General features: G+C 35.2%; 1 protein-coding gene across 11 annotated transcripts in view; it reads right to left on the bottom strand.

Annotated features, from left to right (window-relative positions):
* SPIRE1 (spire type actin nucleation factor 1) overlaps window positions 1-20,351 on the bottom strand; it is a 201,446-nt gene that overhangs the window by 96,095 nt on the left and 85,000 nt on the right. For all 11 annotated transcript variants that reach the window (XM_045041860.1, XM_045041861.1, XM_045041858.1 and 8 more), the window contains one exon: window positions 3,221-3,346. In XM_045041860.1, coding sequence (XP_044897795.1) covers window positions 3,221-3,346 — 126 coding nt within the window. The remainder of the gene's footprint in view (window positions 1-3,220; window positions 3,347-20,351) is intronic.

The following is a 20,351-nucleotide window of genomic DNA, read 5'->3' as shown; positions in this document are numbered from 1 at the left end:
TACAAAGACCTAAATCTGGGGTGGTGCCAGACGGTGACGTGGTGAGGTGGGGCTGGAACTCCAGGGTCCCCGGCCTTGGTCTGGCTGGTCTCTGTGGGCACTGCCACACAGCGACTAACCACTTGTATTTTACTCTGCTTGTGAGATTTTTATTTAAATAAAATTTGATAATGTTTAAATTTCTTGGGGTGTGTTTGACAAAGCAAAGTTCTAATGAAGAGCAAAAAATATCTTTTTTTTTTTAGCTCACATTGTGATGGAGTAGAAAAAATAATATAAGAATAAGAAAAACTTATTAATACATTTCTTTATGCTCAGAAACGGTTCCTGAGAATGTGTGGGTTGGAAGAACTTCAACAGTACATTTAATTTACGCTAACCCCACAGGACTATACTTACACCCTAAAAGTAATACTTGTTCTCTGGAGAAGGTAATCTCAAACTTAACAAACTGGGGAAGATAATTACAAGCTTAAAAAGTAATCTTTTCTACTACGTAATAATTGAGTAATTGAGAATGTACTTTCGGATGTTTACTCTGAAACTTTTAAACGGATCTTACATCCTCTGGTTGTATCCAGGAGGAAAAGCTAGCCCATGATGCATTTTTAATTATTCTTCAAATAACACATAGTTATTTTTCCACCTTTTCCACCCCACTGAAGACTTTCTTCTTGGTCTAACTCTATAAAATCTAAAAAAATAAACAGGTTTTCACTGGCCTGTAACAAAAAGACAGACTGTAAGCAGTATCCCGGCTAGGACAGAAGAGGAATGCTTAGAGCTCTTATTCAGACATAAACAATGGATTTATTTAAGGTGGTTTATTAAGGATGACACATCTGTCACTTATTACCAGAACTAATTAGTCTTATAAGTCTAGTATAGGTTAAAATTTTCCTTCCACTCTTACATATGCCATTTGTATCCCTCCCCAAACTGTGTGTCATCATAAGTTTTAAACTAGTGCTTCACATAAACTCTGTACTTTAGTCATAAAAGAAATGATACCCACCACCTATCATGTACTGAGCTCTTACTGTGTGCCAGATGCTGCACTGCTTTATATAGAGCTCATGAATCTTCACAACCATCTGTGTGATGTACACTATGGTGATTCAGCTTGTAAATAAATTAAAATGGTTCATTTGGACTCTACACATAACATTTTAAGTCACAGTGATGAATAATAATGTAAGAAAATAGCTAAAATGAGATCATCAATTATATGAATATTAATTCCAACTACCTCCATTAGATATTTATCCAAATCCACTATAAAATAGTTCAATTATCAAATGTGTAGCCTACTTCCTGAGTCCTTATCCTTTCCTGAAATAGGTACCGCATCTTTTAAAATGGAAAAAGAGTGGCAGAAAGATAGTGAAAAGCAAGTCATATGGGAAATTGATTGAACATTTCTCATTTGTAAGGAAGCTTTATGAAAATCTTTGCTTAGGGACACCTGGGTGGAGCAGTTGGTTAAGCATCTAACTCTTGATCTTGGCTCAGGTCATGGTCTCACAGTTCGTGAGTTCGAGTCCCGCATCAGGCTCTGCACTGATGCTGCAGACCCTGCTTGGGGTCTGTCTCTACTTCTCTCTGACCCTCTCCCACTTGTGCTCTCTCTTTCTCAAAATAAATAAACTTAAAAAAAATAATTAAAAAAAATCTTTGCTTAATAAAATGGATTCATACACTTGCATTTAAAAAAACAGATTCTTTTAAAAAGAAAGAACAGATTTAATTTTATTTAAAAAAAATTTTTTTAAGGTTTATTCATTTTTTTGAGACAGAGACAGAGCATGAGTGGGGGGGGGGGGGGCGGGTAGAGAGAGAGGGAGACAGAGAACCCAAGGCAGGCTCTAGGCTCTGAGCTGTCAGCACAGAGCCTGATGTGGGGCTCGAACCCACAAACTGTGAGATCATGACCTGAGCTGAAGTTGGACGTTCAACCAACTGAGCCACCCAGGTGCCCCTAGAACAGATATAATTTTAAACAAAATCAGATATGAAAGAGAAGAAATAACAACTTGACACCACAGAAATACAAAGGATAAGAGAATATTATCAAAAATTATATGCCAACAAATTGGACAACCTAGAAGAAATGGATAAATTCCTAGAAATATACAACCTTCCAAAACTGAATTAGGAAGACATCTGTGAACAGATGAATTATCACTAATGAAATTGAGTAAGTTATCAAAAAACTCCCAACAAACAAAAATCCAGGACCAGAGAGCTTCATAAGTAAATTCTACCAAACATGTAAAGAGGAATTAATACCTATTCTTCTCAAACTATTCCAAAAAATAAAAGAAAACTTCCAGATTCATTCTGTGAGGTCAGCATTACCCTGATACCAAAACCAGATAAAGACAGCACAAAAAAAAAGAACCACAGGCCAGTATCTCCGATGAACATAGATGCAAAACTCCTTAACAAATACTAGCAAACTGAATCCAACACTACATTTAAAAAGTCATTCACCACGATGAAGTGGGATTTATTCCTGGGATGCAAAAAAGTAGTTCAATATTCACAAATCAATCAACATAATAAATCACATCAATAAGAAAAACGATAAAAAAACATATGATCATTTTAATAGATGCATAAAAAGCATCTGACAAACACAACATCCTTTCATGATAAAAATCCTCAACAAAGTACATTCAGAGGGAATACACCTCAACATAATAAAGGCCATACATGAAAAACCCACAGATAATATCATACTCAATACTGAAAAACTAATAGCTCTTCCCCTAAGAGCAGGAACAACACAAGGATGTCCACTTTCATCACTTTTATTCAACATAGTACTGTAAGTCCTAGCCACAGCAATCTGACAAGAAAAAGAAATAAAAGGCATCCAAATGAGCAAGGAAGAAGTAAAACTCACTATTTGCACATAGCATGATACTATTTCTAGAAAACCCTAAAGATTACACCCCAAAACTACCAGAACTGAAAATGAATTCAGTTAAGGTCACGGAATATAAAATCAATGCACTTCTATACACTAATAAGCATCAGAAAGAGAAATTAATAACCCCACTTACAATTGCATCAAAAATAATAAAATACCTAGGAATAAACATCATATTACCATCATAAGGATGGTAAGAAATATTTTAAATAATATGACAGACAGTGTTGAAAATTCAAGTTAATTTTCCACAATACCAATAAATATGAAAGCAGTAGTACTCACCTCCTTTGCACTCTTAATTTTAGTCAGAAATGTATGCAGCTCCATTGTTTCTGCAAACAGTGCACGACATACTGCCTGATAATGATTTGGTGCCTCTGATTCAGTTGGCAGATGAGCAGCACATAACTACAGAAGAAGAAAATAAAACAATAGGGCTCATTTATTATTTTGGGTTTTTGGTACCTAAAAGACAGACATACCCAGTATATTCCTATTTTTATATCAGACAGTAAGACAATCCCCATCATCCAAAGCCTAATGCATCACCAAATCATCAGTAAAATTATATGGAAAAAGTGGTCCACTAACAAACGGCCAATAGTACAGATGAGCTTAGTAAAATTAGTTAGCTTCTATTTGAAAATGATAGGACATATATAAAAGTTTTGGTTGGAAGTAGAAAGGGAACTACCATTTACTGAGTGCTAATCATAATGCAGGTATTTTAATAGCTGTCATTTATTTTTTACCATGCCAGGCACTATATTTGACATGTCATATACACAGCATAATATCATTTACTCTTCAGTGTAGCCCGGAATTATCTCCATTTTACAGCAAAGGAAACTAAAGCTAAGAGGACTCAAGTGACTTGTCCACAGTCAGAAGTTGACATGACGGAGAAGAATTAAACATAGTTTTATGGGTTTCTGAAGCCCAGGCTCATCCCAATACATGCTGAATTGTGTAATGCAATAAAAAGACTGTTGGGATGACATGTGGACCACAGGGAAGACGCTCCATCAGTAAATGGAGACTGCAGCAAAGAGAGCTGAGGGCAGAATAAGTCTGCTGGTCGTATCTCCAGTCTCGATGTCTTTTACCATACATAGTCCATAATCCCCCCAAACTACCAGTGGGTAAAAGATGCACAACAATTTAGAAAACTCAAATGCCATTTAATATATTAGATTGGAAAGATATCCTATCAAGGGTCTAGTGCATGGGAATAATTTTGCTTTTTTGTAAAGTAATAATTTTGTAACCATGTACTATAGTTATGTTTTATGGGACTTCATTTTCTTCAAAAAGATGTAGGTTCTCCCTTAATTCTTTACTATATTCAGTAAATTTGACATTAATACAATTACTGAAAATATACATTTTATTGTATTTTTTTTAATTTTTTTTCAATGTTTATTTATTTTTGGGACAGAGAGAGACAGAGCATGAACGGGGGAGGGGCAGAGAGAGAGGGAGACACAGAATCGGAAACAGGCTCCAGGCTCTGAGCCATGAGCCCAGAGCCTGACACGGGGCTCGAACCCACGGACCGCGAGATCGTGACCTGGCTGAAGTCGGACGCTTAACCGACTGTGCCACCCAGGCGCCCCCACATTTTATTGTATTTTAATCATTTCTATCCATTGGAAAATAAAAGATGTCTTTGTAGATTATACTATCCTTCATAATGTGCCTTCTGTTATTTTCATTTGTAATAAGTATCACATGTCATTTATTAGATTACTATATTTAATAAAGTATATTCTTCTCAAGAAAAATACCTTGGGTTTCAGTAAGAAATTTTCTCCACAGTACCCAAAAGGAGGCTAAGAATTGATTTATCAGAAAGCACAAAAAACAAAAATCTCACAAGCTATACAATGGAATATTAGTCATAAAAAAGAATGAAATCTTGCCATTTGTAACAACATGGATGGTTCTAGAGAGTATTATGCTAAATGAAATAAGTCAGTCAAAGACAAATACCATAAGATTTCACTCATATGTGGAATTTAAAAACAAACAGATGAGCAAAGGTGGGGGGAGATAAACGTGGAACAGACTCTTAACTACAGAACAAACTGACGGTTACCAGAGGGAAGGTAGGGGGAAGGATGGATGAAATACGTGATGGGGATTAAGGAGTGTACCTCTGATGAGCAGCAGGTGATACATGGAAGTGTTCAATCACTATGCTGTACACCCAAAACTAACGTTGCATTGCACATTAACTAACGGGAATTTAAATTAAAACTTTAAAAAAACTCACAAGCTTGTTTTTCACAGAGCTACCAATGAACAGAGTATTTTTCTGCATACTTACTTTTATACACAGAAGACAGCTTCCAATATACAATTTTATATCCAAGGTAATGAAAAGCAACTGCTAAGAGTTTCATGTTCATCTAACCAATCCCATAATTTTACATTCTAATTACATGGTGTGAAATACGGCATAATATTTTCGAGTATAATTCCCAGTAAGAAATATATTTTATACAAGGACTCAAATACATGCATACATCTGTTTTATACACGAAAATTTCACAAAACAAAACTTACACACTAAATCGATTTCATGCTCCACTAATAGGCTGTGACCAGCAACTTGAAAAAAACACCAGTATAAAAGTAATAACTAGGTCTAAAAATGTTTTTTAATGCATATGACATAATCATATATATATATATGATATATGATATATAATCATATATATATATGATCCAAAGGAATTCACAAATAACTATTGGAGCTAATAAGCAATTTCAGCAAAGTTGTGGGATACACGATCAACACACACATACAAAGGTGTATGTCTGTATCAATGAACAAACAAAAAATGAATGGTTTGCCTCCCTCTCTGTTTGAAACTATTTTTCCACTTCCCTTCTCCCATGGTCTTCTGTTAAGTTTCTCAAGATCCATCTATGGGTGAAAACATGATATCTTTCTCTGACTGACTTATTTCACTTAGCATAATACCCTCTAGTTCCATCCACATTGTTGCAAATGGCAGGATTTCATTCTTTCTCATTGCTAAGTAGTATTCCATTGTATATATAAAGCACATCTTCTTTATCCATTTATCAATTGATGGATATTTGGGCTCTTTCCATGATTTGGCTATTATTGAAAGCACTGTTATAAACACTGGGGTACAAGTGCCCCTATGAATCAGCACTCCTGTATCTTTTGGATAAATTCCTAGTAGTCATAGGGTAGTTGAGAGTTGATGGGGGAGGGAATGTGGGGGAGAGAGGAAAATGGGTGATGGGCATTGAGGAGGGCACTTGGGATGAGCACTGGGTGTTGTATGTAAGCGATAATCACAGGAATCTACTCCCGAAACCAAGAGCACACTGTATACAACATATGATACCTGACCTGACAACAAATTATATTAAAAATAGAAAAATGCACAAAGTACTCATCTAAATGTTAAAAAAAAGAAAATGAAGTTAAGAAAGCAATTCCATTTATAAAAGTATTAACAAATGCTAAGGAATAAATTTAACTAAGGAGGTAGAAGACTTACACACTGAAAACTAAAAATATTGCTGAAAGACTCAAATATATGGAAAGACATCCTACATTTCATGGGTTTGAAGACAATATTGTTAAGATGGCAATAATTACACAAAGTGATCTAGAGACTGAATGCAATCCCTAACTAAATCCTCATGGCTTTTTTTGAAGAAACAGAAAAGCTGATCCTAAAATTCATATGGAATTGCAAGGGGCCCCAAATAGCAAAGACAATCTTCAAAACAACAAAATTGAAAGGCTCATACTTCTTATTTCAAAACTACAGAATTACTGTAATCAAATCAGTGTGGTATATAGGGAAAGACCTATAGATTAGTGGAATACAACTAAGAGTCCAGAAATAAACCCATATATCTTTGGTTGATTAATTTTTGACAAAAGTGCCCAGACCATTAAATTAGGAAAGAACAGTCTCTTCAACAAATCATGCTGAGAAAACTGGATAGTCACATGCAAAAACACAAAAACAAAACAACAAAAAAAATTAAAAAGTAAAAAAATGAAGTTGTACCCCTATCTTATACCATTTATAAAAATTAACTCAAAGTGGATCAGACACTTAAACTTAACAGCCCAAAATATAAAACTCTTAATGTTTTGGGGCGCCTGGGCGGCTCAGTCGGTTGAGCGTCTGACTTCAGCTCAGGTCACGATCTCGTGGTTTGTGGGTTTGAGCCCCGTGTCGAGCTCTGTGCTGACAGCTCAGAGCCTGGAGCCTGCTTAGGACTCTGTGTCTCCTTCTCTCTCTGCCCCTCCCCCACTTGTGCTCTATCTCTTTCTGTCTCTCAAAAGTAAATAAATGTAAAACTCTTAATGTTTATTTATTTTTGAGAGAAAGAGACAGAGACAGACAGAGTGCAAGCTAGGGAGGGGCAGAGAGAGAGGGAGACACAGAATCTGAAGCAGGCTCCAGGCTCTGAGCTGTCAGCACAGAGCCCAATGCAGGGCTCGAACTCATGAACTGTGAGATCACGACCTGAGCTGAAGTCAGATGCTTAACTGACTGAGCCACCCAGGCAGCCCCAAAATATAAAACTCTTAGAAGACAACACAGGAAGGGATAAACCTTCACGTTCATAGATTTGGTAATGATTTTTTAGATATGACACCAAAGGCATAAGTAACAACAATATGGATAAATTAGACTTTATCAAAGTTAAAAGATTTTGTACATCGAAGAACACTTTCAAGAGACCCACAGCACAGAAGAAAATATTTGCAAATCACATATCTGATAAGGGCCTGCTCTGCAGAATATATAAAGAACTCTTAAACACAATGAAAAAGACAGCCCAATGTAAAAACTGACCTGAACAGACATTTTTCCAAAGAAAATATACAACTGACCAAAAAGCACAGAAAAGGATGCTCAACATCATTAGTTATTAGGGAAATGTAAATCAAAACCACAATGAGATACTACTCAGACCCAGTAGGATAGCTATAAAAGCAAACAAACCAAAAATGGAAAATAATTGTTGATGAGAATGTGATGAAATTGGAACCCTTATGTATTGCTGGTAGAAATGTAAAAGGTAAAGCCACAATGAAAAACAGTTTGGTGGTTCATCAAAAAGTTACCATGTGATCAGCAATCCAACCCCTCAGTATACAGTTGACCTTGAACAACATGGGTTTGAACTGTTCAGGTGCATTTACATGCAGATTTTTAAAATATAAATACATTTAGTATAAAATGTAATTTCTCATGATTTTCTTAATAACATTCTCTACCTTACTTTATTGTTAAGAATACAGTATATAATACATTTAACATACAAAATATGTGTTAATTGACTATTCATGTTATCTGTAAGGCTTCTGGTCAACAGTTGGTTTGCTTAGTTAAATTTTTGGGGAATCAAAAATTACATGTGAATTTTCAGTTGTGCAGGGTGTTGATGTCTCTAACCTCTGCACTGGTTCAAGAGTCAACTATAAATCAAAAAGAAAAAAAAGCAAATTTTCAAACGAAAACTTGGATACCAATGTTTATACCAGCAACTCTTCATAGTAGACAAAGGTGGAAAAAATTCAAATGTTCTGAACTGATACATAGAAAAACAAAGGTAGTATAAATAGTGGAATCTTATTCATTCATAAAAAGGAATAAAGTACTGATACACACTACAACATGGATGAACCTTAAAAACATTATGCTAAGTGAAAGAAGCCAGACAACAAAAGGTCACATATTGTATGATTCCATTTATATGTAATTCCCAGAAAACACAAATCCACAAAGTCAGAAAGCTGATTAGTGGTTGCCAGGGGCTGAAAGACAAGGGATAAGAAGTGATGAGTAGGGTTTTCCATGTGAGGTGATAAAAAATCTCTAGAACTAGATAATGGTGATGGCTGGACAATATTGTGAACACACTTAATGCCATTAAACTGTACACTTTAAAATAATTTAGGGGCGCCTGGGTGGCTCAGTCAGTTAAGCATCCGACTTTTAATTTCAGCTCAGGTCATGATCTCATGGTTTCTGCGTTTGAGCCCCACGCCAGGCTCTGTACTGACAGCACAGAGCCTGCTTGAGATTCTTTCTCTCTCTCTCTGCTCCTCCCCTCCTCTCTCTCAAAATAAATAAAATTTTAAAAACCTATAATAAAATAAATAAAATAATTTAAAAGATAAATTGTATGTTATGTGTATTTTACCACAATTTAAAATATGTATTAAGGCCACCTGGGTGGCTCAGTCAGTTAAGTGTCTGGACTCGATTTCGACTCAGGTCTTGATCTCACAGTTTGTGGGATCAAGCCCCATGTAGAACTCAACACTGACAGCACAGCGCCTGCTTGGGATTCTCTCTCTCTCTCTTGCTCTCTGCCCTTCCCCCACACACGCTTTCCCTCTCTCTCAAAACAAATAAACTTTAAAAAATATGTGTTAAAAACTTAACAAAAACCAACAAAATTCCACAAAGTCACCACTGACACAGAGGAGAAATAATCCCACAGAGGAGAAATAATCCAAGTGGTTATTTCACTGCCCATGAACTGCTTGATTTTTATTTGGTTCTTTGTTCCTAAATGCATTTCATTTAATCCTCACAAGAAGCCAATTTATGGATATGGAAACTGAGATTTAGAACAACTAAGCAATTTACTCAAATCACACAGGTAGGCAAGCGAAGTGGAATCGAACCCATGTAGTCAACCTCCAAAAGCCAAGTTCTTACGCACTCTAAATGAATGTGGATTACTTTTGTATTATAGAAAATCGTATTTTTTAAAGTTTATTTGGGTCAGAAAGAGAGAGAGAGAGAGAGAGAGAGAGAGAGAGAGAGAGAGAGAGAGAAGGAGAGAGAGAATCCCAAGCAGGCTCCACACTGTCGGCACAGAGCCTGACACGGGGCTTGAACCTGCGAAACTGCGAGATCACAACCTGAGCAGAAACCAAGAGTCAGACTCTTAACCGACTGAGCCACCCAGGAGCCCCAAGAAAATCATGTTTTTAAAGTGTTTTAGCATACAACATGGTACACAGCAGGCATGCAACAAAACCATCTTTTACAGTTACAAAAAAAGAGACAATATGGGGATGGAGGAACATAATGAGAAAAAGAGTAGGTTCTATCAACATGATATTATACGACCTTGGACAGTTTATTTGACATTGCTGGGTTTCAGTTTATTTCTAAAAGGAGAGGACTGGACTATGTTATGTCTTACTTAACCTACCTGCCTTTGTTCTATGAATAAATTTTTAAGAACGGCTTTAAATGCCACCTAAAGGCTGATGACTCCCCAACTCCTACTCAAGGCCACTCCTGGTGTGTGTTTGTCAGAAAGAGATCTATTTCACCTTTATTCTTGAAAGGTATTTAGGTTCTATTCTAGAGCTTTAAAGAATCATTCAAATCGTCTTCTGGTTTCCACTCTTTTTATTGAGAAGTAAGTAAAGGTGCAGTCTCATTTTCCCTCTAAGATTTTGTTTGTAAGTTTTAGCAGTTTAACTATAAGGAAACAATGTTATTTTCATTTTTTTTTCTCTTGATTTGTGGAGTTTCTTGAATCTGTGGCATAGTGTTTTCCATGGTTTTGGAAAATTCCTAATTTGTATTAATTATTAAGTATTAATTATGTTGTTACCTTAGTATGTATTAATTTTTAGTATTCAAATATTTCTTCCATCCTCCCTTTTACTTGCTCTCCTTTTAGGACTTTAATTAGATGTACTGCCTTTGTAACTGACCCTCTATTCTATATTTTTATTCTTTTTGTGTCTTTGTGCTTCATTCTGAGTATTTTCTAATGTTTATTCATTTTTGAGAGACAGAGCACAAGTGGAGGTGGGACAGAGAGAGGAGGAGACACAGAATCTGAAGCAGGCCCCAGGCTCTGAGCTGTCAGCACAGAGCCTGAAGTGGGGCTTGAACTCATGAACCATGACCTGAGCCGAAGTCCCAGTGTTAACCCACTAAGCCACCCCAGCATCCCAATTCTGAGTATTTTCCACTGACAATATTTCATTTCATTCTTTCTCTCTTCAGCACTGTTTAGTCTATTAAACCCATTCACTCAAGTTTTATTTCAGTTATTTTATTTTTTGGTTCAAAATTTCCAGCTGGCTCTTTTCTAGTTTTCTAGTCAAGGTTTCAACCCTGACTCTTGGAACCCTGAGTTTCAAGAATGATTTAAAATATGTGATTTAATAAAAAAAATATATATATGTGATTTAAAATAAAATTAAAATTCAAAGTCAATCTGAGAACTCCATTATCTGGATTCCCTATACAGAATCATTAATACAATTGCTAGACTCCAAATAAATTTTCTGAAGTTTTCATTAAACATATAGGACCCTGTTACATATTTTCAACAAAACTTGAAAATACCTGAAAACCTTGACTAGGTAGATGTGATTTAAAAAAAAAAAAAAAAAGACAACCTACAAATACTTTCTTTTTAAAAAAATTTTTTTAATGTTTATTTATTTTTGAGAGAGAGACAGACAGTGTGTGAGCAGGGGAGAGGCAGAGGGAGACACAGAATCTGAAGCAGGCTCCAGGCTCTGAGCTGTCAGCACAGAGCCCGAGGCAGGGCTCAAACCCACGAACCGTAATATCATGACCTGAGCCAAAGTCGGACGGTTAACCTACTGAGCCACCCAGGTGCCCCCTTATAAATACTGTCTAACATTTTGAAACATTTTCATTTTTTTGTCAAATAAGTTAGTATCTGTATTTTTGAAGCAATGCACCAGCTACAAGAAAAAAATTTATTTGATATCACATCAAAGATGTATGCCAGTGACTCAGAAATTTTATATATTATCTACTGATGTTTTTTACCCTAATTGGTGTCAAAATACTATACATACCATCAAGTTTTTCTTAAAACCTTGGCACATTGAGAATAGTTTTTGCTTAAACTCCAAATTCCAAAGCATTTAGCAATCCAAGTCACCCTTTGTTTAGAAACACATAATTGCGATGTGTGTAAATTCTATTATCCCAGAAAAGAAAATGGCATAACCAAAATGGTATCTTCTGAGAGCTTTAGAATTTATCATATAATAGTCCTCTGTTGATAACATCGGACTCCAATATTTTCTCACAATTTATTCTTGATTATTGAAATTCAAATGTTTTTAAAAATGTTCAGTTCACAAAGTTCAGAATTTTATTTGCAAAACCTAAGTACAATATTATCTTAATATAACTAAAATGTTTTGCCTAGTGAGTATAATCACGTATTTATCATAAGAAATTAATAACAAAACAAAAAGTACAAAGACTATCTTCTCTAAATTTAGAATCATATAGTTAGTATAAATTACTAAATTTTTTCTTAAATCAGTAACAACAAATTAGTATGTTCCCAGCAAATTTCAAAACTTAGAGAACACAACATTCTGAAATACAAAGAACTGCAATTTCTTTGGAGTCTCTCTAGTTTGACTTATGAATCTTATTCACTCAACTAACCTATATTCACAGAAATCCTAATTCAGTAATGACAAGCTCAAACAAACATCTTGCCCTCCCTTGCATATGTTCCATTAAATCAAGGCCACATTCATACATAGATGAAAATAATACATTTATCCTGTATCGGCTATTTATAATACATGTGCATTTTGAAAATGAAGACAAATTCTGCACCGGGTTAATCTAGTCTGGCATAATAAAATTAAATACATAAAGCTTGTTTCTATTTTAAATCACATTCTACAGTACCATTCTTTTCTACCCTGAGGAGTTTTCAAAATAGTTTGCAAAATCTGACATTACATGGCAAACCAAAAACTGCTAACTTTTTATAAGCAGGGGTTATTATGTATAAACTTTATATTTGCAGAAACATGCTGCATTTTGTTTTAAATTATAAATTAACACTGAAAGCATAACCTGTAAGACTATTCAAGGCCAATAATATACTTAATATACTAGAATTTTATAATCTTTTATTATATAAATGGTAAAAAATAAGAGGAACAGAATTTCTGATGCTAAATGGTTCACTCTGAATCACACCACCACTAATACACTATTTCAAATTACCACATTTTCCTTCATTCTTTACCCATATACCAGTATATGCAGAACTTTGTGGTCTCTTTTCCATTTATTAATACAGAAATTTTCCATATTGCTAAAAAACTCACAGAATTATAATTTTAGAGATTATCTAATATTCCATATAGTTGATACATCATTTCTTTATGAGCCCTTTATTTCATTATACAATAGTATAAATAAATAATGCTACAAAACACATCTTCAAGGGGTGTCTGGATAGTTCAGTTGGTGAGAGTCTGACTCTTGATTTCAGCTCAGGTCATGATTCCAGGATCAGGGATTGAGCCCCACGTCAGGCTCCACACTGAGCATGGAGCCTGCTTAAAATGTTCTCTCTCTGTCTCTCTCTCTCAGGGTGCCTAGCTGTTTCAGTTGGTTAAGCATCCAACTCTCAATTTTAGTTCCGGTCATGATTTCATAGTTCGTGAGTTTGAGCCGCACGACAGGCTCTGTGTTGACGGTGTGGAGACTGCTTGAGGTTCTCTCTCTCTCCCTCTCTCTCTCTCTGCCCACCCCTGCTCTTCCTCTCTCTCTCAAAAAATAAATAAATAAAAACTGAAAAAAATGCATTAAAAAAATTCTTTCTCCCTCTGCTCCCTCCCTTGCTCGTTCTCTCTCTCTCAAAACAAAAACATATCTTCAATGTATCCATGTAACATTTTCACCTTTTAAAAATTATCTCTTTGAACAGACTTTTAACTATAGAGAACAAACATGGTTACCAGAGGGGAGGTGGGTGGGGGATGGAAAATAGGTGATGGGGATTAAGGAGTGCACCTGTTGTAATGAGTACCAGGTGATGTATGGAAGTGTTGAATCATTCACTATATTGTACACTTGAAACTAATATTACACTATATGTTAACTAAATAGAATTTAAATAAAAACTTAAAAAGAATAACCTCTTTGTACAGAGAAGAGATGGGTAGTTGGCAAAGATAGAGGGAGGGGGGTGGGCAAAATGGGTGAAGGAAGTCAAAAGGCACAAACTTACAGTTATAAAATAAGTCCTGAGGATGTAATGTACAGCATGGTGACCATAGTTAATAATTCTGAGAGAGTAAATTTTAAAAGTTCTCATCATAGGGGGAAAAATAATGTGTAACTATGTGTGGTGATGGATGTTAACTAGACTTATTATGATAATCATTTCACAATATATGCATATATCAAATCATTAAGTTGTACACCTAAAACTAACATGTTATATGTCAATCATATCTAATTGAAAAACACTTACCTCTTTGAAAAATTTCTAACAGTAGTATTGCTATCACAAAGGATTATTCTGTATATTTTTACATATTTTAATTTTTTATAAGAAAAAATGTCAAAATAAAACTAGGTGAATAGTATATGAATCAGCATGTACTCATCATCCAACGTTAACAATGATCAATTCATGGTCAATCCTATTTTATCTACTTCCTTACCTGCTCAGCTCCACCCTCTAGAATTATTTTATAGCAAATCCCATATATCTGAGTTTCATACATAAATATTTCAGCATATATCTCTAAAGATAAGAGTTCTTTAAAAAAATAAACACAATACTATTATCATATTTAAAATATGAGTAATTTCTAATATCAAATATAGCATAAGGTAAAATTTTCTTGATTATCTCAAATAGTCACACACATTTTTACAATTTATTCATTTTCATTAGAACCCATATAAGGTCCATATATTGCAACTGGGTGCTATGTATCAAGTTTGATTTAATGTAAGTTTTTCCTCTCTCCCTCTCCATTTATCTTCTATGTATTTATCAAAGAAATTACATGATTTGTCCTATAGAGTTTCCCATAATCTGGATTTTTATGATTGCATCTTTATGGTGGTTTTAAAATGTTTCTACATCCCCTGGATTTCCTACAAATTGGTAATTGGATCTAGAGGCTTGATTAGATTGAAGATTGATGGGTTTTTTGTTTGCTTGCTTGGCAACAGTACCTCCCAAGTGGTGCTGTGAACTAAGTCTGCTGGTCTCTTGTGATGCCACAATGATTACTGCTATTATCATTATTCTTCTTTATTAGATTATTACCATTTTGCAATCCCTATTATTCTGTTTTCACATATTAGCTGGGACTTTTATAAAAAGAAACTTATACAGAACTAATTGGTTACCTAAGGTAACCTCTTCACGGGGAAAAGGCAGGATGAATTTGCTTATTTGCCAATTTTTTTTTTTTTTTTTTTTAATTTTTTTTAACGTTTATTTATTTTTGAGACAGAGAGAGACAGAGCATGAATGGGGGAGAGTCAGAGAGAGGGAGACACAGAATCTGAAACAGGCTCCAGGCTCCGAGCTGTCAGCACAGAGCCCGACGCGGGGCTCGAACTCACGGACCGCGAGATCATGACCTGAGCCGAAGTCGGCCGCTCAACCGACTGAGCCACCCAGGCGCCCCTATTTGCCAATTTTTGAAATAAGTTGATTCCCTAACAGCCTCTAAAGGTGACCGATGAGGGTTTTATTTTCACTTATGGGTTCATGGAATTCAGAATATTTGATGTGATTTTTAATTCATGACAGCTATTGTTCTTATTGATGATCAAATTTTTCCATCTTTGACCAATCAGAACTTCTTTGAGTTGGCTTTCGAGTCCTTTTTATATAATTCAGTAATCTTGGATAGTCTGTTTGCGTTCTGGTATAACAAGATGCTCCAGGCTATTTTATACGTTTCCTTCCCAGATCTCGAATTAGCCGTTTCTCTAAGGAATCCTGGAATTCTTTTAATGGGGAGTGATATTTAGAGACCACAACCTGGTGGTAGCTGTGCTCACTGCCACTATGTGGTTATAGCTTTGTAGGTCTTCCTACGTAGTTATGTCTCCAGTGTGAGAACAGTTATGTTCAATTTGCCTTGAATGCAGGGGGAATTATATTTCCATATTTAACTTTGTTTTATAATTATGTAAAACATTTATATGATTTCTAAATCAAATCTACAGAATTAAGTATACTCAGAGATGCTTTGCTTTAATGCCTGTCCTTGCTTCTGCTCTGTTCCTTTATCTATAGCTAATTTCTTTAGGTTTGATTTATCTTTCCTCTTTTTTAAAACAATATAAACAAATACCTTTATACATATTCTTAAATTTTTTTTTAAAGTTTGTTTATTTTTGAAGGAGAGACACAGAGTGTGAGAGGGGGAGGGGCAGAGAGAGAAGGAGAAACAGAATCCGAAGCAGGCTCCAGGCTCTGAGCTGTCAGCACAGAGCTGGACGCGGAGCTCGAACCCATGAGGCTGCGAGATCATAACCTCAGCCAAAGTCAGACACTTAACCAACTGAGCCACCCAGGCGCCCCACCTTGTTTTTTCACCTAAACAATATACCCTGGAGAGAGATTTCCTCAATCCTTTCAGATAGTTATATAGTACTTCACTAGCTATACCCATAGTTAATTCAACCATTCCCCTGTTAATGAACAGCCGGGATGTTCCTAGCCTTTTGCTATCATACACAGTGAAGACTTTTAAATATACTGTCAAGTTATTTTATATAAGGGCTATGAAAATTTACACTGTAGCTATCAATTACTACATGAAATAATTTACCATAATTTCAAATATCAACAAAAGTAACTTCTTGCTTGCAAAAGAGTTACAAATGGCATTGCTGTATACGCATTCCCTGATTATTAGGGAGACTGGATTGTATAAGAGAATCAGAATCCCCCAGGCTGAGTTCAGTGCCTCTTTCTGTGCTCCCTGAGCATTTCAGGTACACGTGTTGAACCACCACTTCTGTATGTTCAGACTGTTCACGAGGGTACTATATCTAGAAGGACATCCTCCACATCACAGACATTGCAAATTTCTATTTATTATGACAATTTTCTTACAGATGGAAGCCAAGTATCTTGAAGAAGGAACGCCTATTGCTAATTTGCCCAAAGGTAGTGTATGAGCTAGTATGGTCCTACGCACCTGGTCTATAATATTTATTTCACAGGGGTTCACCTAACCCTATTTAATCTCAGCAACCTAAGTGCTGATAGAGCACTCAGCACAAAGAAGGCACACTAAACGCTTACTTTACATTTCAAAAGGTAAATGAATATATGAATAAACTGAGAATTTTACATTCATTTCAAATGAAGAACTTTGTTCATGTACTATTCTCATATTAATTTCAGTCATTTCTCAGACACTTTTCCTAGATTCCACACCACTTTTTTTTTACTTATTCTTTCTATCCACTGTCTTAAGTCTTACTCTTCCATCATCTCTAACCCTGACTCTTCAATCTCCTTTCCTGCACACTTTGTGCTCCATCAATCTCCAATTTTTCTTCATGTCTACAATCTCTTCTTTTTGATTAATGTTAATTGGGTGAATATTTTCCAGAATGTATTTACAGATACAAAAATAATGTTTTTTAAAGTGGGCTTCACACCCAGTGTGGAGCCCAATGCAGGGCTTGAACCCACAATGCTAAGATCAAGACCTGAGCTGAGATCAAAAGTTAGACACTTAACTGACTGAGCCACCCAGATGCCCCTTACAGATAAGAAAACAATTTTTTAGAATGATCTTTTGTTAATGCTTCTTGAAGGTGTTAAGTACTTGGTTACAGGTTATACATATATATAAATATATATATGTATATATAAACATATATACATATATATATATATATATTCATATATTTCTCAAGAAATACTTCAACTGAAAGGAAAATGCTTTAGGTGTTATATTCTTAATTTAAGGGAAGAACATGTTCTATCTCTGACATAAATCTGCGACTGCAATGAGTCAGAAAAAATTACATGTGTGTGTTTATGCTTTACTTGTTTATATTCTATTTTTCTACATTAAAATTAAGAGCCATAAAGGTAGGGACCATTTGTATGTTGCGTATTGCTATGTGCCTAGCACCTAGGAAAATGCCTGGCATATAGTAAATGCTATTAAATTGTTATTCATGACAAGAACTATACTAGATACTTTATATTAATTATGTTCTCTCTCTCCTCTCTCTGCCCCTCCTCCCACTCACGTTCTCTCTCTTTCAAAATAAATAAATAAATATTAAAAAAAAAAAAGAATATAGGACACCTGGGTGGCTCAGTCAGTTAAGTTAAGCTCTTGGTTTTGGATCAGGTCATGATCTCATGGTTTGTGGGTTCAGCCCAGCATCAGCTCCGTGCTGACAGTGCAGAGCCTGCTTGGGATTCCCTTTCGTGCTCTCTCTGCCCCTCCCCTGCTCACTCTCTCTGTCTCTCTCAAAAATAAATAAATAAATAAATAAATAAATAAATAAATAAATAAATAAATAAATAAATAAAAATTAAAAAAAAAATAAGAATCATAGGATTTGATAATCCAGGGCAACAACAGTTGGTATGAAAATGGTAAAACGAGGCCTACCAGAGTATAAGCTCTGAATATAATCACCATGTACCCTTCTTACTTACTCAGTTCTATGAAGCTGGAGAAGTCATATACCTCTCTGAGCCTTAGTTCTTCTATGTGTAAAATGGGTATAAAAATGTCTTCTCAATCTACCTCACAGTGTTATCATAAGGCTCAGAGAACAACAAATATATGAAAATATAACAAAATATTAGTAGAATAAGAACAAATAACTATTCAGGGGAAACATTCACATTACACATTAAAGAGGTCTTGCTCACTAAGAATTAAAAAAAAAAGCTGTCTCCAAGTTCCTAAATATTCTATTATTTATATTATTCAAACTTAGTTTCATATTTCCACTTCCAACAAGGAGAAAGTAGTTATATTCCTTCAGTTACTTCTTCTCTTCCAACAAAATAAACAAGAAGTTAGTTTACTAACTGAAGATTTCAACTCATTAATTAAACCACAAACTCTATGTATCACTATGTGGCCATGAATAATGGATTTTTATGATACATAAGCACCCTTTTAACTATTTATTTTTCATATTAAGGTAGCAGTAAGATAGGCAGGAGTCCAGATGCAATAGCCCAAATTAAAAAAATAAAACAAGTTCAGTTCAAATGGCTGAATGTCTGAGAATTTTTATTTTATAAGTTAAAATATTCAATGTCTTGAATAATAATTATAACAATCCAATAAATCCCTAGCCCTCATCTTCCAAATCTGCAGTATGAGAGCAATCTGGCTATGACATCTATCATTCTACTGGTGCCAGGGTTAACTTAATTGCTGTAGCTGGTTAAGTGAGTGTTCTCTTCCTCATTCACCATTCCCTGTTCACTGCCCCCTACGTAGCCCCCACCAAAAAACTGCAGACTCAATTTTAGAGGCATAAATAGGTTTATGTCTTAATGGAAAACCTTTTACTCTTCATTTTTAATCATTATCACTGGTCTGCAGTGGAACAAGTAGGTCATCTGTGGGCTGCAGAAAGTTTTATCTGGCCTTTAAGTGTATATATATTTTAAAATATACTTGAAGAGGTGCCTGGGTGGCTCAATTGGTTGAGCATCCAACTCTTGATATGGGCTCAGATATAAATAAATAAAACAAAAAAATAAAATATACCTTGACCCCTAGAAAATACAAAATGAATAATTTAATTTCTACACATTATGAGGATTTTACCTACAGACACTGTTGATTTAAAACGAGAAGTATTGCAAGTATTAAAAGAGCTAGAGGCACGGGGGTGGCTCGGTTGGTAAAGCATCTAACTGTGGATTTTGGCTCAGATCATGATCTCAGTTTGTAAATTTGAGCCCCATGTCTGGCTCTATACTGACAGCATGGAGCCTGCTTGGGATGATCTCTCTTTCTCTCTCTCTCTCTCTCTCTCTCTCTCTCTCTCTCTCTCTCTCTCTCTCCCTCCCTCCCTCCCTCCCTCCCTCCCTCCCTCTCCCCCCCCCCCCGCCCACCCCGTTCCCTGCTCATGTCTATCTCTAAAAAAATAAATAAACTTAAAAAAAAGAAACAAAATAAAAGAGCTAAAGAATATCTGAATTTCATAAATATCATAAATGTAGAGCCCTATTCCAGAGTTTCTGGGAGATTTATCATCTAAGAAGGAACAAGAAGCAGGGTATGCTTCAGTACACCTGGAAACTACTATCTTCACAGTTTCTCTCTATTCTTTTCTCTGGGATGTTTTTTAAAAAGTTGTAAAATAAGTGATATATAACAAGTATTGCTTACAAAATCTAGTAAACACCATATACAAATAGCTCTAAACAGAATTCTCTTTTAAGACTAAACATACAAATCTTAATTTTAATCTCTGTACATTTAGCATTATAGAAATTACGTTCTTCAAGTACATACAAAAATTTAACTAAGAAGAAATTTTCAATTCAAGCTACAGAACTTGTTTCATTACATATACATAGC

This window comes from Felis catus, chromosome D3 (assembly GCF_018350175.1).
Source record: "Felis catus isolate Fca126 chromosome D3, F.catus_Fca126_mat1.0, whole genome shotgun sequence".
NCBI classification, from domain to species: Eukaryota; Metazoa; Chordata; class Mammalia; order Carnivora; family Felidae; genus Felis; species Felis catus.
This window is presented reverse-complemented; position numbering and strand designations above follow the sequence as displayed.